A 22,770-nucleotide genomic window follows, 5' to 3' on the forward strand; every position below is an offset into this window, starting at 1 on the left:
ATCTCCATAACTGATATAATAATAAAGTCTGAAATATTGTGGGAATTCCGAAAATGTGACAGAGACATATGAAATGAATACACTGAATACATTTCTGTTGGAAAAATGGCATCGACAGACTTGCTCAAGGCAGGGTTGCCATAAACCTTCAATTTGCAAAAACCACAATATCTGTGAAGCACAATAAAGCAAGGCACAATAAAATGAGATATGCCTGCATTCCAAGTAGACCTAGATACACTTAAAACTTGTTTTTAATGTTTATACTTTTCAAAATTGTAGTTGTTGAAATAAACTGAGATAAGCTATATCTTTCACCATAGCTATATATACCCATGATTACTTTGGAGAATTTCAAGCTCAAGCCATATTTCCCCCAAGAGAAGCAACCACTACCTACTATTATCAGAAAACCAACTTAACTCAGGGTTCTGCTGTCCAGCAGACATGAAAGATTCAGGTTAAGATTTAAAACTAAGTAAAAAAATCTGAAACCACCCCCAAGAAGCCTCTAAACCCAAGCATTCCTAATATCCCTAGGTCTTTGGAACATCTAGGGTTTTAGAAAGTCTCCCACCTTGAAAATTAAAGTAAAATTCAATCTGTAGGGAGTTACAAATTAGAAACCTACTCTGGATTCAGAATGGTTACATTCATTTTTTAGTTACATTCTTCTTAGTCTCTTTAAGCTGTACTTCATTCATCTGTAAAACAGTCCCTTTTGAAATATGCCATAATGCTAAAAGATAAGACTAATTAAAAAATAATATCTCAAACCAAATAACAAAACATAAAGTTGCTAGTAAAGACTAGAGATATGACAAGAATTCAGAGAAAAACAGGTGTGTATAAGCAGAGAATTCAGGCAAGTTCATGCCAGAGATATAGAACTTTAGGGATGAGTAGAATTGGGATAAGAAAAGAGATGAGGAAAGACAGATGGCATATATGAGCACATTCACGCTATAAGAATGTGCACTATACATAGGGAAGACAAGAAAAATTTAATTAACACACAGTTAGATGGTAACATAGAGGAAATGTAGTGGTGACACAAGGCTTTGGTACCAACACAGAGAAGTTCAGAATGAATGGAGCAAACAGTTTTTAGGCTTTTAAGGTTAAAAATGCCATAATAAATAGAGGCTTCAAATTACAATATGCATGAACCCAAATTCCTTCAGACTGAGAATAACCTCAAATTTCAAAAGCTCACAGGAGAATTTCACCGAATCCTGTATTACAATGAGTGAAATTAAGAACAGAAGTACAAAAAAGTCTAAGTAAAACAAACAGAGATGGTCAATAAAAATTAGAGTAAATAAGTAGGAAATGTTAGTCACTAAAGACTAAGAAGGAATTATATAGTACAAAACATTCAACAATGTTTTTAAAATGCTAACCTCCAAAGACATGAGAATTTCACCAGATGGCTTCTTACTTGTTAACTTTTTTTTATACAGTTCTTTATATTTCTTCACTTTTTGCCTATGTTCATGAATATGCTTCCATGACCACATCCGTAAGGTGGGGGAAACATTTACTTCAAGAATACCATGTATAGCATAAGCCCACCTAGTTAAAAAACAAAAAGAAAAACCCCACACTTAACACCCACAAATCAACAGTATGAAACATAACTGGTATTGCTTCTACTGTACCATACATAACTATATCAACAGAGACTATGAAAATGGTATATTATCTCAGCACTTCCTTTTTACCCAACCATGTTTGTATTAACAATCTATTAATTATTAATCTTATCTCTTTCCTAAGTGAAAATAAACAAAATCATTCAATTTTTTTTAAATAAATACAGTGCTACACAAGAACTAGTAAGGCATTAATTGGCAAATAACATTTTGGCCACCTGAATGATAACCAACATAGTCAACTGAAAGAGTAATTGTAACTTCTAGAAACTAGGGAATACCTTAAAAACTGGAATAACAAGACTTTTGAATTTTAAAATCGGGTTATACTGCACAGACTCCATAACTTTCTTAGGTTGTAAAATACAGGCTTAGTAATACAGGTTTACTGTATCTGATAAGGAAATTTGGTGAAAGAAGAAAAGACACTGCTAGAAAACACACCAGGATATAGTTTTTTAATAATTCCAAAAACGCTAATCCCTCTACAGTTAATGAAAACTATGGTATTCTAGTATCTCTAGTTGTAAACTGTGTTAGGAAGAATCCCTTAACTCAATTTCATTAACTTAATAAGCTAAAGCAGCTACATACATTTTCAGCCACAGATCAGTTATAGTTTGTTACACTTTAAAAAGATTATCTTAAAATTTTTTCTTAAAATAAAAAAATTTACTTTTATGCTACATTTTTTAAATCTTCCAAAAAAGAAAAAAAAATTTAAGGTATTTACCATTCCCTGGCATGGGAGTGAAGAGGTACATCAGGTTTGAATTTCCTGTATGGCAGATTTTGCGTCATCATATCAATTGATTCAAGAAGCTCCATAACACTAAAATACTAAATAAGAATGGAAAAATTAAAGCACTTTCATGTTTCACATTTTTTGTTCAATTACTGAAGATAAATTATTGACTTTTAAAAGAAATGTTACTATATAACATGAATTTCAGAAATATATTTAAAATCTCAGTTTTGCTTTTATCAAATAATAGCTCACAGTTGAAAATTTCATTAAAGAAAAATCACCTGTGGTTTATTAAACTCAATTGCTATGTTATGTAACTCAACATCCAGGTTTATTTTGGGGGCAGAAAAATCAAAATCTGATCGGCGATTCATCTGCAGTTTGGCATTAGAAGATATGGGGCGAAATACTGCAAAATAATACAAATTGAAAAGAATTAAACTGAGTTATATTTCAAAAGTCTCAAGGCACTAAAAGGATCAAGTTGGAAACAATGATTTTCATTTCTTTTATACCCTTTTACTACAGTTCCCAGATGTCCATACTGCTATGATTTGGTCAGATGAACCATTCCTTAATTAGTGGAAAAGATTCTTTTATCTTTTTCCTACTTTTAATTCATGTTGTCTTCCATAAGTACAATGAAGGCTAACTGAACTTCCCCTCAAAACACCATTATAACCCTTAAAAGTAGAAACATTCTCTATAAGGAAAAATAGTCCAATAAAATAGTTTTAACAAAAGTACATAGTTTAATAGAATGAATGAACATTAGAAATGCTAAGAGGAAAAAGATTATATTTAACATTGATTTCCATTATATAATTATAATTTATGAATTTGTGATCAATTTTTCTGTATCCACCTGTTCCTCCTTTTAACTGGTAAACGGAAGGGGGAGAGGAGTGAGAGTTTGCCCAGGAATACATGCTTGCTCAACCCACAAGCTGGTTGGCTCAACCCATAATCTAAGAAAAATTCATCTCAACTCTTTGCATTTAGTGCCAAGAAGAATTAGAACCATGCAGAGGGAGATGAGTAAAAGCAGAATCTAGACAGAGATCGATCATTAAATTTTGAGCCAATCTGTAAACAAAGATAATATATTCCTTTTGTTTTAATCATCTCTATGAACTAACACTTCAGTTTTCACATATTAAACATTCAAAACTATTTCTTATTTGAATAGAAATAAAAGCTTAAAGATCTTGCTCTTTCTTCTGCATTCCATTTTACACTAGAACAACAGGAAAAGATAAATAAATCTATGGGTTGGTGACAGACACTACCCTAGACCTACAATTCATTGATCCTCTCTGCTTCATTTCCTCGGTACCATCCCCACCCTACTGAAATTCCATTATCAGTTATTCTAATCATTTTCTTACATTCACCTGTAACTCCTCTGACATTCTTACTTCATCAGTACTTGCCAAGCAAAATTAAACTGTACATCTGGCCCTAAGCAGCTGAATGTGGCTGGGGAAAAAACATACATGATCACACTGCTCAGTGTCACTTTAACGTCATAAATCTAAAGTGGGTTCCTAATGCTACTGAGCAATCGCACAACATTCCTCTAGTCCAGGCATTAGCCAATTCCACATCATAGCCTGTTTTTGTATGGCCAGTTAGTCAAAAATGATCTTCACATTTTTAAAGCGTTGTTTAAAAGAAACAAAGAAGAATAGAGTCACAGGCTATATATGGCTTACAATATGCAAAATACTTAACTTACTATGTAGCCCTTTACCAAAAAAAAAAAAGTCTCCAACCCCCATGCTATTCCAGCGGTTCTCAAACCTGAGTATTCATCAGAATCACCTGGAAAGATTATTAAAACATCAAATCACTTCACCCCCAGAGTTTCTGATTCAGTATGTCTGGGATAGACCCTAGAAATTTGCATTTCTAAATGATGCTAATGGTGCTAAAACCATACTTTGAGAATACTGCCCCAGTCAACTCACTCTCTCACTCCTCTAAAATGCCTATTTCATAGCCTCTTTTCCCTCCAAAACCTCAGATATTTTTTTTTAAAAAAAGGAGAATAAGAAAAATTCCTTAAACTTCTATCACCATATCTACCCATCTACCCAATATTGAGACTTCTCTTTTGAAACTAAACTTTATCTTATAAATGAACTGCTCATGCTCCTGTCTACAGCAAAGCTCTCCACTTGTGCACTAGACACCATTTCCTTCATCCAGAAATTGTCCCCCCACTCTTCTTCATCATTAATTTTTCATTTTCTACTGGGTCATTCCAATCTCAGCCTATAAACAATGTGTCATCTCTCCTAGTAAATATAAAAACAAACAAAAAGAAACAGTTCATTCCCTTTTCCCTCTCCAGCAGGTATACCAGTTATCAATTTATTGCCTCTGAGCTCCAAATTCACTTTTTTTTTTTTTTTTTTTGAGACAGGGTCTCCCTCAGTTGCCCAGGCTAGAGTGCAGTGGCATCATCATAGCTCACTGCAACTTCAAACTCCTGGGCTCAAGCAGTCCTCCTGCCTCAGCCTCTGGAATAGCTGGGTCTACAGGGACATGCCATCACACCGGGCTAATTTCTCCATTTTCAGTAGAGACCAGGTCTCACTTTGTTGCCCAGGCTGGTCTCAAACTCCTGGCTTTAAGCAATCTTCCCACCTCAGCATCCCAAAGTACTAGGATTATAGGTGTGAGCCACCGTGCCTGGCCAGATTAAATTCACCTTTCACTGCCTACTCTGAAAAATGATTTGGGTACCTTTAAATATTTTTCTTTTACCAGCTGACATAATGTTAAGCTTTATCAGTAAAGGACACTGGAGAGACACTGCAAGAGGAAGGAATTCTGCTGCCTGGTTCTAGCGTGCTCGTTCAATAGGCTCTTGCAGTGGCATGGCATCTCTAACACTCAGCTCCTACCAAATAGGTGGCTTCTCCAGTATCTGGTTCCTACAGCATGAAGGACTTCAGCACTGGCCATTTGCAGTGTATGGCAGCTAGAAGCAGCCAGAAGCCAGAAACTTGCCCTAGCACCCTGCTAAGGCAGTTTTATAGTGGGGTACATCCAGAGAGACACCTCTTTGTGAGCCTCCCTAGAGAATAGATTTCCAGAAAGTTCTAGAGGGTGAATTTCCAATAAGTTTTGCTGGCACAGCACCACAGAGACTTTCCCAACATTCAATGAGCCATGCCATACTCTCTCTAACAAGATCTAGATCTCAATCCTGTGAGAGGGGAGCCCTCTCTTTTTTGGGCAACTCATCTTGGCCCTAGGGAAGGGGCAATTCCTTCTATCTACTGGGCCTGTATTCTTCAGTATTCTCTCTACTGTTTACTAGCCAATCCCTTGTTCCTCCAATCTCTTCTTACAGTTAGTAATTCTTTATATTAAACTTTCCCTGTTCAAATTACTGGGTGGTTTCTCTCTCCTCATTGGACCTTGACTGATATGGCAGGAAATGACTGCAGGACAAAGGAGAAATAAGTCAAATCTATAAAAGTAGATTTGAGAATCAAAAACACATTCTAGATGACATGGTTTGGATATTTGGCCCCTCCAAATCTCATGTTGAAATTTGATCCTCAGTGGTGGAGGTGGGGTCTGATGGGAGGTGTTTGGGTCATGGGGGCAGATCCCTCATGAATGGCTTGGTATTATCCTACAGCAATGACTGAGTTGAGTTTATTACTTCACATAAGAGCTGGTTCTTTAAAGGAGCCTGGCACCACCTCCTCCCTCTCTTGCTCTTGCTCTTGCCACAGGTTAGTCCTGCTCCCCCTTCGCCTTCCGCCTTAACTGCAAGTTCCCTGAAGCCCTCACCAGAAGCAGATGCTAGCATGATGCTTCGTGGATAGCCTGTAGAACCATGAATCAAATAAACCTCTTTTTTTTAAAGTAAATTACGCAGTCTCAGGTATTTCCTTGACAGCAATGCAAAACAGACTAACACAATAGGTAACTAAACGTTCCGAATGTTTCCTCTGAAGAGAGAATCGAGAAAATGAAACCAAATTCAAAACAATGAAAATAATATTTTAAGAGTGGGCACAAGGAGAAGGGCCACTTGAGGAAATAAAGAGTAATCAATCATATGGGTAGAGTAATACAGTCAGAAAAGTATCACTGAAGCCAAGAAAAGAAATACTTCCAGGAAGGATATGCTATGGTTAATGACATCAAGGCAGGCAAACTCAAGCACTAAGTTATCTATCACCAATCAATATTTATTGAGGGCCCTCAGAGAAGAAACAGTACTCCTTTTCCCTGTACATTTTAGTAATCCATTTCTGATTACAAAGGTAATTTATGCTCATTTTAGAAAATCTAGAAAACAAAAAATGAAAGAAAATTTAAATGCACATTTTTAAAATAGTAAGATCACACTACAGGCTGTAGCAGCAAGCCTTATTAAATTATATTTGACATTTCATCACGCCTGTAATCCTAGCACTCTGGGAGGCCAAGGCGGGTGGATCGCTAGAGGTCAGGAGTTCGAGACCAGCCTGGGCAAGAGTGAGACCCCTATCTCTACTAAAAATAGAAAGAAATTATCTGGCCAACTAAAAGTATATATAGAAAAAATTAGCCAGGCATGGTGGCACATGCCTGTAGTCCCAGTTACTCGGGAGGCTGAGGCAGGAGGATCGCTTAAGCCCAGGAGTTTCAGGTTGCTGTGAGCTAGGCTGACGCCACGGCACTCACTCTAGCCCAGGCAACACAGCGAGACTCTGTCTCAAAAAAAAAAAAAAAAAAAAATTATATTTGACATTTCAAAATGTCTTTACAAACATTGTCCTAATTGTTACTGAATAATACTTAAGAGATTTATCACAATTTACTAACATCTTCTTTTGTTGGACTTTTTCCCCTATAGTTCTGAAACACAATCAAGGGCTCTGCAACAATAAAATATATACAAAAGATAATTTTTTTGCTTTTATATATACGTTATAAATATATTTAACTGTATAAGAGAAAATTTAACATGAAATAGCAGTGATAACAATGTTAATTTAAAATCTATAGTTAATTTCAATTTATCTTATGAAACATTACTTACCAAAATCATAACCTTCTGCAACAATATGTTCTTTGACAATGCCATTCCTCAAGTCATTCTATTAAAAGACAAATTGCTTTTATTTATATTCATGCCAATATGCTTTTATCCTAAAAAGTCCTATTAGCTACAAAAGAAAAACGTTTAAAAACAATTTAAAAAAATAAATAACTGAAACTGAGGAGGACTTGGCTATGGCAAAATATTAAAGTGGTTAAACAATATCCCATTAAACCACTATCACAAAAGCATGCTCTAGGAACTATTATGATGTACGTGTGTACATGTTTGTGTATGAGTACATACATATTTCACCTTTCTGTAAATTCTGCCAATGGATTTTGCCTAGAACAAAACACTAACTACAGTATGTTAGATAAAAGACAATGAATTAAACCTTATGCCAAAGATTATACCAACAAATACATATACACATATAAAAAATTTACTTACCAATGATTCATCATAATCATTAAGATAAAACATCTGAGACTTCACATTCCAATAGGCAAAAAGGTTATCCAATTGGATTAACTGAAAATAAAGTTTATTACAGGTATCATTTTCTTTGAAGACTTTTTAACATATGCTATTTTCAGAAGTCTCAAATAATTAAGTGAGCCATATCACAGAATCAAGCAAATAAATACAATTCATATATTATCTATATCTATATATTACCATTTGCCTTTCTAAAATTCTCTTTCATCAAACCCATAGGTTGACAAATATAGTATTTGTTTATTTTACCTTACGAACTAGTTTCTCAGTTTCATCATGTAAACATGGAACCCAGTATTGATCAGTTGTCTGAAAAGGAAAAAAAGAAAAGCAGTAATAAGGTCATCACATTTGAAATGGCAGAGTGATAAATCATTATCTATCACACCCTAGACAAATGTTCCATGAAAATGCCTTTGAAAACATATCATTCAGTCAAGGAATATTAACTGACCACAAGAAAGTCTCTGTTTTCAAGGAGTTTATTGCTGGTCAGAAAAGCAAATAAAAACACAAGCAAGTACAAATAGGTAAGTGCCACAATAGAGGTTAAATACACAGTTCACTGAGAGAATATGGCAGAAACATCAAACTCAGGCGTTTGATGAAGTGATGTTATATATAAAACCTAATATATAACATATAAATTAAAATCATGGATTCTAAGATTGATAGGGAATATAATTCAGAGCAGGAAGAGCCCAAATGTATGCAAATATATGACATGTTCAGGGAACTAAAGTAGCTCAGCATAGCCAGAGAATATAACACAAAACAGACAAAGAAAAGAAGTGAAACCAGATATGTTACCTGGGGTCAGATAACAAAAAAAGTTCATATGCTATTTAAAGACAAAACTATAGACTTTATTCTAACAGCAATGAAAAGACACTAAGGGGAATGAAGTGATCAGATCTTTATTTTAGAAAGATGTTTTTCATCTGAATGGAGAACTGAATGGATTAATTAGAAGAGTGGTTCTTAAACTTTAGCATGCATTAGGATCACCTGGAGGGCTTTTTAAACTACAGATTGCTAGATCCCAACCTAGACTTTCTAACTGAATAGGTCTGGGCTGGCAGACAAGTTTCCAAGAACCTCCAAAGGTGATGAGTAAAACCACTGTTGTCATGGTTATCAATAATCTTCACATTGCCAAATCCAATGGCTAATTGTCTGCCCTTAATTTTTCAACCTAAGAGCAGCATCTGACAGTTCCCACCCAACTTTATTGAATAGCTTTTCCTTTGGCTTTTCTTTTTTATTTTTCTTTTTGCTTGTAGTGGAGCCATGTTTTAAAATGAAATCATACACAGAATCCAACAGACATAACAAAAAACAGAATGTAATGAAATACTATACAGCAGTTAAACTGAACTGTATTATATGTGGCAATACAGATAAATGTTAAAAACACTGTAAAGTAAAAAGGAAGTTATAAAAGAATCATACAAAACATTTATGTAAGCCTTTTAAAACCTACATTTTTAATGATATTATATATATTTTTTAATGGCAATATTATATAAAGGTTTAAAAACTTAGGATGTTAATCTCTGCGAGAGGAGAGAAAGGTGAGAGTAAAGAACAAAAGGGATTTAAACTTTATTCATAACAGCTTACTGCTATAAAAATATTTAAGACTAAGTAAATGACAAACTTAACCATCCACTCATTCTGGAGGCAAGCAAATGTTTCATAATTCTCTATGTGTTCTTATGTTTTTAAAATTTCTCATTTCAAAAATTAAACAAAGAAATTATGCCACAACAATGGTGGTGAGGAAATGGATGATTGATTTGTTTTTCAAGGCTTACCGAAGTTTCAGATATGAACATTTATTTCTTTTATTTTGTACTTACTTGTTAAAAATTTGGAAATGGATTTTTAAGTAAGCAAAAGTATTTAACATAATTATCAATAATGATAGGCCCTCATATTTTAAACTGAATTTGATTTTCAACCATTTTTTGAAACGTGAACGTACCTATCCTCAATTCCGATCCAATCTATGCCCTTTCTGCACCAATTCTATATTGACACCTTATTTCTGATGATGGCACATACAACTAGTAATTAGTAGTTTGACTATACTGCACAATTAAATATGATTAAGTTTCTTTTATAAACAAAGTACCTGCATGCTGAGATTTTGAAGGGAAATACCAAATGACAGTGGTTTGTCTCGATTAGTGATCTAAAGAGGAAAGAAAGTAAATTTTACTCAGAATTTTAGTAGTTGGACAAAATTCACTTTATAAAAAAAGTATCTGATTTCAAACATTCAAAAACACTTTACTATTTGCCAGAATAACTTTTATTCCTATGTGTTCCCTAAAATAAATTAGAATACTATTAATGTATTAGAATTGTATAATAATACTATATCGGCATGTTTTTCATTTTACAAAAAAAAAGTTTTATTTAAAAAAAAAAGATTGACACACCCACAGTAGGATTATAAAGCAAACAATTATGTGTTAAGAGAGAACAAATGAACCATTTAAAATCAAACAAAATTAATTTAGTCTAGCTCTACTGATTCTTAGACCAGTGCTCCATCCAGGAGGTAAACAGAGCACGTTTTAAAGTATTTTTAAAATACATAGCTGCTAAATTCATAACTCCCAAGGCATTTTCCATCATGATATGACGTTTGAACATTTTAGGAAAGTGTAAAATCAAGCACTTACCACTGCAAATTACAACCATAAGTATAGAAAAGAAATATGTCATCTTCAGCTCTGTATCTCTCCATCTCCCGGCATTTAATAGATTAGCCACTACAGAGTAGGTGTCAATAAACAGTAAAATAACTTAAGTATGAATAGGAAAATAATCATCTATTAAAATACTTACGTCGTCTTCATAACGAATATGAATGCTGGAAATTTTCACTTGAAGATTTTTTATGATCTGAGTAACTAATTTTTCTGCAAAAGTATCCTGCTTCTCTTGCCGATCTTGTTCTACAATTGCAAATATTCTTTTTTAACTTGAATAAAAAATATACTCTATAAATATCCACAGATTAAAGTAATATACTTATGTTGCCTTATTAAAGAAAATATATATATATGTTTATAAATAGAACACTAGTAACCTACTTTCCAAAAGTCCTTCAAAGACAACACAAATTTTTCAAAAGCCAGTATCTTGTACCATAAGTCTAAAGTCAACCATGTAGAATTTACTGGTATTAGATTTTATAAATTATCTTTTAATTATGCCTGAGTACACACATGGAAAACAATGAAGATTATTATTACGCCTATTATTATTATAATAGGCATAAATTAGCAAATCCAGTAACAGCACAAAAGCAGGTATCTCCCTTAAACTTAGTGATACCATCATAAATTGTGCTTACAGGTATAAAATAGTTGAATATGCTCCTCCCCCTAGTAAACACAAAATAGAAAATTATAAGATCCTCTCCCTCTCTCCTTTCAAACAAAGATGAAAGAAATTCATCATCCATTTCACTTTCAGAAAATAATATTAACTATTCTTAGTTTCAATATCTTCCAGGGAAATAGAAAGAATAAAGAATTGAGGTTCCTAATTTTTCTGAAATGTGCCTTTGATAACCACTAGTTACTATCTCTTTGGCCCCTTTAAAAATGCCAATGACAGCTATATCCTTTTATATTTCTAGTCCTGTTCCTTCTTTCATATTTCTAGTCCTTTATATAGATAGTATGCATATTACCTATCTTTTCTTCTAATTGTCTACTATTCCCTTATTCAGCCAGCCCAGAAGGCCTTAGATAAAAGAATGCTGAAGAAGACATCAATCCTATGTACCTCAAATACACGGAAGTTAAGTGAATACATTTAAACATAAAAGGACTATAGAATTAAGCAAAACAACAGTAGCATTCAAGCTCTTTAAAGACAGAGGATCATATTCTATCTTTGAATCCCACCATTACCTAATAAAATCCTTTGCTGTTTTAAATTCATTGTCACTCAATTAAATGCTAAATCTTTCTTTCACTACCCACTAGCTACTACCTCCTGACTTCCTTATGCAACTCAGATTCCATGACACATTATTTCACCAGCACTTGAAACTCCTTCGCTCTTTTTTCTCATTTTCCTCTGCCAATAAAATATAAAAACATGCCAGGTGAGTACTAGAGGGAAAAAAAAAACCTGCCAGGTGAGTACTACATGAAAATAATCGCAACAGGACAGATTAGAATTATCATAAACTAGTTGCCCCTGACCTCAACCAACCAGCAACCTTCTACATTTCTCTGGTCAACATGTTCACACTCTCTGGAACAACCATTTTAAAATTTGTTTTGACTTTTCTCAAAGCTCCAACAACTCTGCTCCTGTTCTCATTACTCTTAGCAAATGACTTTGCCCCCAACTTTGGAAGAAGGAAAAGATACAGGAAGGTAACTCCTCCGCCATTATCACTCAATCACTATAGTGATTTCTAAGGTGACCAATGACCTACATGTCAAAAATAAAATGATTAATTTCTTAATCCTCTTATCCGATATCTCATCAGCATCTGATATATTCTTTGCTTCTTAAAACAGTCCTTTTCCCATGTAACCAGAAACTCCAAGTTTCCTACTTATCAGTACATTCCTTTTTGATCTTCTTTGTCTGTTTGCCTCCTCTATATAATCACAAAATGTTGGATTTCCTTATGGCTCAGTCCTGGGATTATTTCTCTTCTTATTCTACAGTGTTGCTAGAAAGAATCTCATCTAGACCTTATAGCCTAAACTATCATCCTAATGCTGATAACTTTCAAATGCATACTGAATAAAGTAGGAAGTGAGATATAAAGTACAGAAAACTTGCCATATTCAGTAAAATACAAATAGTTCAGTATGGCTAGAGCAAAGAATAAAGGAGATAAGAAGGATTTGAGGCCAGATAAGGATTTGAAGATGGAGTGGTGCACAGGATTCAAATCATGAGAGCTCTTATGTATCTTCACCAATGAATTTTAAGCATGATTAAACATTTATATTTTAGACCTATGTATAAAATGGTGGTGGGACTTCTGATTCAACATGGTAGACTGCATGCATTTCTCTATTCCTCAGTAAAACCTCATTAAAGCAAAAAAAAAAAAAGGGGGGGGGAACATGGATAAATCCCCAAGATAAAAGAAAGAGGATAGGAGAAAGAATAAAGGAAAAAGAAACAAAAACTTAGAAGCTGGAAAGCAAGACGGCATTAGCATACAGCAGAGAGGAAGAAACTCAATCCTAAATGCCCATAGATGGAGATGCCAATGAAACACAATGAAGATGAGTTTAAAAAAACAGAACCTAGAAAGAATCAGGAACTAGAGACCCCATAGAACAAAATGGCAAACAGGGAGCATGATGGAGAGAGAGGAAGACATACGAGAATTGGTTTAAGTTTGTATAATGAACAGCTGAATGGTTAGGTTCCCTTCCTCTCCCAGCCCAATAGCCAGGAAACTAATCCCTTTACCACTCTAGTGAGAACACAAGGTTTATTCTAAAGAAAATGGACCTAACAGGCTCCAGTCTCTGATATCATGCACACGGAGGGCCAGGGAAAGCCCCATACCAAAACAGAAAGATTACAAATAAACTAATAATCACTAATAAGCATTTATATAAAGCCATAATATTAATATAAACAATGAATACTGATTTAACCAAAAATGTGACAGAAGTATATCTGCAAAATAGAAAAATGAGATCAATCTTCAAAGTCCATCATAAAAGAAGGCATATGTATAAAATATACATATACATAATATCTAAACTTAATAAGTCAAGTAACAGAGATGTGAGCATTTTATTTTTTTCTAGGGAGTAGGGTGCAGAGCTGAGGCAGGGACAGATTGTTTTAAAATGTGTCCTACAGTACTGCTAAACTTTTAAAGCTATGCATATGTATTATCTTGATAAAATAAAAATAATTTTTAAAAGCAAAAAGCATAGGAGACTTCGGAAAGAGAGGATTAGGAGTAGGGATGAATGACTACACAGGATATGAAAGAATTGTGACAGAGAAGAAAACAGAATTACAGGAGGTATTGCCAGGGAGTATGAATTAAATCTCCATTAATGTTTGTCAATAGGTAAAATGATTATTATTGGAGTTTATTTTTCATTAAAAAAAATCAATGTATTGCAAGAATAGTAAAGTCAGTACACATACATTTTCCTTTTAAGATGTTTAGCTATTAAACGTAGGACAGAGGAGAAGATAAACAGATGACTAGGTTAGGAAAATGACTTCATGTTCCAAGATAAGAAGAGGCTATATCATATTTACATGCTAAAGAGAAAGACCCACTGGGGGAGGAAGTGAGAGTCAGAGTATAAAAACTAGCTGGTGACCGGGCACGGTGGCTCATGCCTATAATCCTAGCACTCTGGGAGGCCCAGGCGGGAGGATTGCTCGAGGTCAGGAGTTGGAGACCAGCCTGAGCAAAAGCGAGACCCCATCTCTACTAAGATAGAAAGAAATGATCTGGACAGCTAAAATTATATACATAGAAAAAAATTAGCCGGGCATAGTGGCACATGCCTGTAGTTCCAGCTACTCGGGAGGCTGAGGCAGAAGGATTGCTTAAGCCCGGGAGTTTGAGGTTGCTGTGAGCTTGACGCCACGGCACTCTAGCCCGGGCAACAGAGCGAGACTCTGTCTCAAAAAAAAAAAAAAAAAAGTAGCTGGTGATGAGGACCAGAAAATAGGTGAAAAGGAATTAGATTTCTGCAGGACACCTCTTCCACTGATGAAAAAGGGACTGTAGTAATGGGCCAAGTGGTCTAAGCTGAATGGGAAAAGATGTAAAGCCAGAGGGTAAATAAACAGATTGGGGGGTGGGGGGGAAATATATATATATATATAGAGAGAGAGAGAGAGAGAGATACATATATAAAAAGAAACTATCTCCAAAACAGTGACGAATTAATGATATAAGGGGAAAAAAAAGCAAAGAAAGTTAATAAAATATATTTGATAAAATTATTTGCTATTGTTAAAACTGACCTTACTCATATAAACTAGACATATTATTTGCCTTAAGATAAATTTCTATAAGGTAAAATTTCTGTACACATGACAAAAAACAGAAACCACATTAAAATTCCCCATGTAATAAGATTCTCTCATATTTGTTAAATAATCTCAGTGCCTCCAGAGAAAAATAACATTCAATTATGATAAATATTAAGGTTTTTTCTACTTATTACCATTGATATTTATTGTCTTCTTTACCTTGATCAACTACTTTTTGTTTTGCTTCTTCTATTCTTTTTAGTTCCTGTTGCTTTGCTTCCATGAGTTGTTTTTCTTCTTTTACAGGATCATATTTTATTCCTACAGGATGCATACAAAAGAATCTTAATCAGCTTAAATTTAAATATACTCATTCAAAAAAATATCCTTGAAAATAATCACTAATTCAAAGTCTTCAAAAATTTAGAGTTAAAAACCAATTTAATTTGAATTAATACCAAATTTAAATATTAAGATAGCTGTAAAAATTCCCCAAAAGTATTTTGAACAAATATAATTATCAAATATGAAGATTTTTCTTTAACCAGGTATGGTGGTACACACCTGTAGACAAAGCTACTTTGGAGGCTGAGGCAGGAGGATTGCTTGAGCTAGGAGTTTGAGGTTGCAGTGAGATATGATCATGTCACTGCACTCTAGCCCGGCAACAGAGCAAGACCTTGTCTCAAAAAAAAAAAAAAAACAAATTTTCCATCCATACAAAAGAGTCACTTAAAATATAATTTTTAAAATTTGACTTACTAGAAGAAGGCACTATGAGTATATAAATTTCTTCCAATACCGCTTCAACTGGTTGAGTATAAAGGTTTTTCCATGGAATTATAAGATTAAGGTTACCTACAATTATTTTGAAGAAAAAAAAGGACAAAAAATATTATTCATTCAATCTATATTTATTGTCAATCTATTTTCTGTCAGGCATTAGAGAAGAAACAAAGTTACCCTTGTCCTTAAGAGCTCAGTCACTTTATTGAAAGCTATTTTACAACTAAAAACAATAAAGCTTTGTTGTGATGATTTGAAATAACTGTATTTATTGATACAATTTCCAGTATTGTTGGAAAACCAAATAGATTATATTTACAAGTTTCTATTTATAATGACGTGTACTGCCGACATACCACTATTCTTCCCTTAATCAACAATCCTTTATAAAATAACTGAATTTCCCTGATTCTTACTTAAACCTTTGTAAGTATTTTTCTTATAATTCAAAAAAGCATACTTTATGTAACTATCTATATACATTTCTCATATACGTACACAGTAATTATCATACATATATATATTACCACACAGTCTACATATATGAGAAATATATACATACACACAAAATAATAAAAGATCCTGGGTAATATTAAAAAATTATTCAAACTAATGAAAATATTTTATGGCATTTCAATAGCAAGGTATTTTCAAAAGCATTAGGTTTCTTGAACTAAAAAACACTTTATATTGGGTCTATTACACTATTAACTCCACTTTTGTGTATTAGGATTTCCATAATAGAGTTTTAACATATTTTTAAAATTTTTTTAAAAGTGTGAGCTTCTGGATTTAGAAGCCATTGCTGTAACTGGGGAAGGGATAGATTATTAAATACCCTACTAATTAGGAAGGAAAAATATCTGCTTAGATCCATCTCATTACATAACCCTAAAAACTCCATATTTAGAAAACCCTAAACTGAGAAAAAAATTTCATCATACATGTCACTTCACAAAAAAATAATTTCTAAAAAAGAAATTTTCTAAGTTTTAAAATCAGAAAAGACAGCCATCATTTCAAATTTGCATACAGACCAAAAATATAACCAAAATAAAATAAGTATATTGGGAAAAAATACCTGTAACAAGTCTGACACAGTTTTATTCACAAATGTACCAAATAAACTGCTTAAAACACTCACATTAATACTCTAAAAAAGGCAAATGAACAAAAGGACAAAGAACAGTGACCAAATGTGTAAGTAATCAAAGAAACATAAATTATAACGTCTCATTTTCACCACTAAATCCTTTTGTAAAAAACCAAACTTTTTTCCTTTCATTATAAAATGTAGACTCCTTGTAGAAAATTTGGCAAATTCAGAGAAATATAAACAGATGTAATTCCAAAAACCTTCCACATACGACAATTTCTAAAATACATACATACATATACCTGATATATGTGTGATTCTGCATTCTAAATGAGGAAAACTTTGAAAGATCAATAAGACTAACAACACCCAATAATAGCACAGGTATAATACATTCCTATAAAACTGAGTGTACTACTGTAACACTCATGTACTTCTATCATTCATCAAATTGTGACCCTACTGTATGCCGGGTAATGTACTCAGTGGTGAGGATATAATAAAAATTAAGCCCACTTCTCAAGAAATCCAGTGTCTACTAAAAGACAAAAAAATAAATAATAATGATAATAAAGAATAAAAGTTGCTATGATAGAGGTATACAAACAATACCTTAAATGATTCTCTAAATTATCTTGGATTTAGTCCAGTGTACTTTATACTATTTTTATATTACCATTGAAAACTACCTTTTTATCATTTTTAAACAAGATCAGGCAAGAAAAAAGAAGGCAGGCAGGAAAGCAGGCTCTACAAGAAATAGGTCTCTCTACTCTCCTGATACATTGTTTTTACTTTCTTGAATTAAGATTAAATTTATATACACTGAAATATAACAATCATTATTGTAAAACTCAGTGACTTTTGGCAAATGTTTAAAAGCTACATAAAAGATATTTACTATAATATGTATGTACCAACAGAAACATGAAATTATTTTATAATATGCAAATATGTATCACTGGATTATTACGATACCAGAAGAAATGAATGAGGTAAAATCAACTTGAATTATGAGAAATCCTTATTACATGTTAATTAAAAGAAAAATTATAAAAATCACAAATATAGCATGATTATAAGTATTTAAAATATACATATGTAAACAATCAGAAACATGCAAAAATAAAAATGTCAGGTAGGAAAAAAATGAATGACGTTTTCTCCCTCTTATTCATGCTAAATTGTCTTTAAATTAGGGGGGAGTGGTAGAATTCTAGTCATCTAGTAACATCTTTGATGTTACTTTGATGAAAACTTTCTATGGTATACAGTCTAACACCAACTATAAGGACACAAATTTATCATGTAATTTACATAAGCTTTCAGAATACCTTGTTCCTTAAGAGACACCAATATAGCTTCGATAACATTATATAAATTCTACTACACAAAAACTATATAGCAAAAAAATTTAAAAATCCCAACTAAAGACACTGATTATCTTGCACGATATTTAAACCAATAAAACTACAACATAATTTAAGAAACAAGGTAAGTTTTTATTAAACATGTTAAAACCTCATATTCCAGTCAGTTTCCGCTCAATCTATATACTTCAAATATAAATGCTAGTAAAATAATACAGAATAAGAAATAGCGCAATATTTTCTGGAAACCTAGAAAAACTTCCAGAGCATAAATTAGTTTTCAGATTGGCCCCTAGTCACAATGGCTGGATGATCCAGACCCTAGTCTTTACACCACATATCCTGTATCAATCAGGATACAGCAATGGTAACCAGTCAGAAAACTAGAAAACTGAGAGAAGGTCTCTGTTAGATGTAATGTTTTGGCTCTCAATTAACTCAGTTTTAACACCTAAGGCCAGGCACAGTAGCTCACACCTATAATCGCAACACTTTGGGAGGCCAAGGCGGGAGGATTGCTTGGAGGCCAGGAGTTTGAGACCAGCCTGGGCAACATAGAGACCCTCCCCCACCTACCCAAACCCATCATCTCAACAAAATGTAAAAATAAAAAATAAGTAGCCAGGCACAATGGCGTGCGCCGGTAATCCTAACAACTCAGGAGGCTGAGGCAGATGATCACTTCAGCCCAGAAGTTGGATGCCACAGTGAACTGTGACCTCGCCACTGCACTCCAGCTTGAGCAACAGAGCAAGAACCTGTTCCCCAACCCCGCCCCCCAAAATGTATAATTTCTCAGGTATCAAATACTGAGCAAGGGATATATGGCTCCCACAATATTTTGACATTACACAACTAACTAAGTTCTACCTAGACAAAAACACATGATCATTTTCAATAAATTCCCAGAAACATTTAAAAGATCACATTATAGAGATAGTAGGCACATTATTCTGGTTGCACATCCAGTAAGGAGGACAATTCAATAATAAATATGGCTTACCTATATGGCCAACTTTAACTTTAAATGGTACATCCAGTTGACTCTACAAAAAAAATGTGTATATATATGCAAAACATTAGTACATAGAGTTCAACAACACAGATAATTACTTTTTTCTTCCAAAAATTATGTGAAGGGTTTTTCAATTAATTTACATATCCTCTTTACCGCCAACATTCATTTAAAAGTATATACAACTGAAATATTATTCTCAAATCCATAAAGTTCAGGTTGGCTGCTCTTTTTATAATTAAGGTCTACTGTAATACTGACCACAAACACTACCCTACAAGAATCATTACCATTTTTGTATTATTTTAAGAAAAGAGTGGGTAATGCTACTGTAAATTTAAGCTTTTCAGGAGATTAAAACTTCATTTTGCAAAACTCACACTTTGCAAAAAATATTTTCAAAAAAATTATTCACATTCAATGGGTGAAAGTGCAGCCTAAAAATAAATGGTCCTAGGAAAACTGGATATCCACTTGCAGAAACATGAAGTTGGACCCTTATCTTACACCATATGCAAAAATTAATTCACAATGGATCAAAGACCTAAACATAAAAGCTCAAATTATAAAATCCTTAGAGGAAAACATAAGGGAAAATCTTCATGACATCAGACTTGCTAATGATTTCTTGGATGTGATAACAAAAGCACAGGTAATGAAAAAAACAGTTGAACTGGTCTTTATCAAATTAAAAACTTTTGTGCATCAAAAAAGGACACTATCAACAGAGGGATAAGGCAACCCATAAAATGGGGGAAATATCTGCAAATCATGTATCAATATGAAGAATATATAAAGAACTCCTACAACTCAATAACAACCAAAAAACCCTGGTTAAAAAATGGCAAAGAACTTAATAGACATTTCTCCAAAGAACATAGACAAATAGCAACATGTAGATAAAAGGATGCTCAACGTTACTAGTTATCAAGGAAATACCAATCAAAATAAGCTACCATTTCACACCCATTAAGATAGCTATTATTAAAAAAACCAAAAACAAACATTGGAGGATTTGGAGGATCTGGAGAAACTAGAACACTTATGCATTTCTGATGCGAATGTAAAATGTTGCAACTGCTATGGATAAAACTTTGGCAGTTCCTAAAAAAGCTAAATATAGAACTACCATATGATCCAGCAATTCCACTCCTACATTTGTATATCCCCAAAGAAACTGAAAGCAGGGACTAGAACAGACACACGTACACCAAATTTCACTGCAGCATTATTCACAAGAGCCAAAAGACAAATACAATCCAAGTGTTCATCAACAGGTGAATGGATAAACAAAATGTGGTATATACATAGAGTGGGATATTACTCAGCCATAAAAATGAATGACATTCTAACACATGCTACAATATGGATGAACCTTAAAGATGTTATACTAAGTGAAATAAGCCAGATATAAAATGACAAATATGGCATGATTCCACTTATATGCCTAGAATAGCCAAATTTAGAGACTGAAAGTAGATTAGAGGTTACCAGGGCCTATGGAAAGAAGGAATGGAGAGTTACTTCTTTTGGGATGTGAAAACTTTGGTAAATAGATACTGGTGAGGGTTGCAAAACATTGTGAATATAATTAATGCCACTGAATTGTATGCTAAAAAGTGGTTAAAACAGTTTTAAGAAAACTTAAAAACAACTGGAAAACAAGTTAAGCATTCAAAATAAAACCATATGAGAATAAATAAAAACGTAAGAAATTTTTAAATAGGAAAAATTATACTGTCAGTTTGTGCTTTTAGGGATATTAAAATTCTACTTTGCAATATTTACATTTTGAAAAAATTATTTCTAAAAAATTTTCTTGAACTTAAATAATTTAAGGTGGCAAACTGAATCAGGAAGAAATGTACATAAGTAAATGCAACAACATTACAAATTTATCACAGTCAAAACCTACCAGGGCATTTTCTTTAATCTGAAGGTTCTTCAGGACCACAACTCCTAAAAAAGATTATTAAAAAAATAAACTTGAAACAATCAAGCATTTTCATTCCTGATCGTCATACTAAGGAAAAATAATCACAAATAATGTACATAACAGAAAACAGACTCTATTTGCGATCTTATTAGCTCACCTTCATTCTTCTACACAGTCTAAGGTGGTATGTTTGACCAAAACGTCACTGATTTTAAATTCTGACCTCTGCAGTTGTAGCTCAATGTTAATGTACACAAACGCTTTAATCAGAATTACGTAAACAATACGAATCTAACAAAATAGCATGACACAAGATCAACATACAAAAAGTGAATTGTATTTAAATATACCTGTAATGAACAGTTTAGGGGAAAAAATTTTAAAAATCAAAAATCAGTTAGCCCCAAGGTACGTAAATATAAATTTCCCAAATTCAAATGCAAAAAAGAAAATGAGAAAAATAACAAAACAGAATATCCAAGAACCGTAAGACAATTATAAAAGCAGTAATGTATAGGTGATGGGACAACTGAAGGGGAAAAAAGGAGACAGAAGAGCAAAAAAAAAAAAGAAAGAAAGAAAATTTGGAGTAATGATGGCTGAGAAATTTCCAAATTAATGATAAAAATACCATAGGATCCAGGAAGCTCAGAAACCACCAAGCAGGATAAATACCAAAAACTTACATGTAGGCATGTCATAATCAAAGTGCAGAAAATCAAAGACAATCTCAAAAGAAAGCAGAGAGGGAAAAAAAAAACCCATACCTGTAGAGCTACAAGAATTATATCACACCACTTTACAAACCATGAAAGCAAAATGAATAAAATATGTACAGTGTTGAACAAAAATAACCACCAATCTAGAATTCTGTACCCACTGAAATTATTCTTCAAAAGTAAAAAGGACAGAACGATGCCAGAGAGATGGTGTTCTAGGAAGCTATAGGCCCTCATTCCCCGAAAGGAACATGAAGTAAACAACAAACTGACCAAAATAACTGTGGGAACTCTAGAAACTGGTTAAGGATCTACAGCAACCAAGCAAATGCCCAACCAAGAAAAAAGGAAAAGCCATACCACAAGTGGACAATAAAGATGACATTGTTAACACTGCAGAAAAGTATCTACAGATCACATGGTGAAACTGTGTCATGAGCTTACTGAAGTCTAGACTAGAGTAGCATGCACTTATAACAGAAAAAGAAATCACAGTTTATAAAATCAAAAAGAGACTTCTAAGACAAAAACCATCGTTAGTAAGGCAGATGGTTCTGGAGGAAACATTTAAAAAAGTCATCCAGCAGAACACCGCCTCATCCCTACAGGACCAAATTCCTGGTCCCTCCACTGCTCCTGATGTCTCTTCTAACCTCAAAAAATACAGTACGGTATACGATAACCTTTTAGTCAAAACACAGCATGATAGGTAGAGACTGAAAGCCTGCTGTTGTTTGTTGCTGCTGTTGTTTAACAGCTGATACAGGTATGCTAGAGATGCTGCTGTGCTGCCTTCTTACACTTAACACATTATTTTATTGTATTAGTGGTATGTTATATTTCTTAGTTAAGTACTTACAAGTGAATAAGTGTA

The 22,770-nt window shown here is 33.4% G+C and overlaps 1 protein-coding gene across 4 annotated transcripts in view; it reads right to left on the minus strand.

Moving 5' to 3' along the window:
• The window catches only part of VPS13A (vacuolar protein sorting 13 homolog A), a 227,052-nt gene that overhangs the window by 192,981 nt on the left and 11,301 nt on the right, over positions 1-22,770 (minus strand). For all 4 annotated transcript variants that reach the window (XM_069476374.1, XM_069476372.1, XM_069476375.1 and 1 more), the window contains exons 2-13: positions 21,157-21,200; positions 19,230-19,272; positions 15,737-15,832; positions 15,194-15,295; positions 10,817-10,926; positions 10,095-10,154; positions 8,207-8,266; positions 7,910-7,990; positions 7,457-7,514; positions 2,685-2,812; positions 2,389-2,495; positions 1,404-1,575 (exon numbers count right to left, since the gene is read on the minus strand). In XM_069476374.1, coding sequence (XP_069332475.1) covers positions 1,404-1,575; positions 2,389-2,495; positions 2,685-2,812; positions 7,457-7,514; positions 7,910-7,990; positions 8,207-8,266; positions 10,095-10,154; positions 10,817-10,926; positions 15,194-15,295; positions 15,737-15,832; positions 19,230-19,272; positions 21,157-21,200 — 1,061 coding nt within the window. The remainder of the gene's footprint in view (positions 1-1,403; positions 1,576-2,388; positions 2,496-2,684; positions 2,813-7,456; positions 7,515-7,909; positions 7,991-8,206; positions 8,267-10,094; positions 10,155-10,816; positions 10,927-15,193; positions 15,296-15,736; positions 15,833-19,229; positions 19,273-21,156; positions 21,201-22,770) is intronic.

This window comes from Eulemur rufifrons, chromosome 7, assembly GCF_041146395.1.
Source record: "Eulemur rufifrons isolate Redbay chromosome 7, OSU_ERuf_1, whole genome shotgun sequence".
Lineage (NCBI taxonomy): Eukaryota > Metazoa > Chordata > Mammalia > Primates > Lemuridae > Eulemur > Eulemur rufifrons.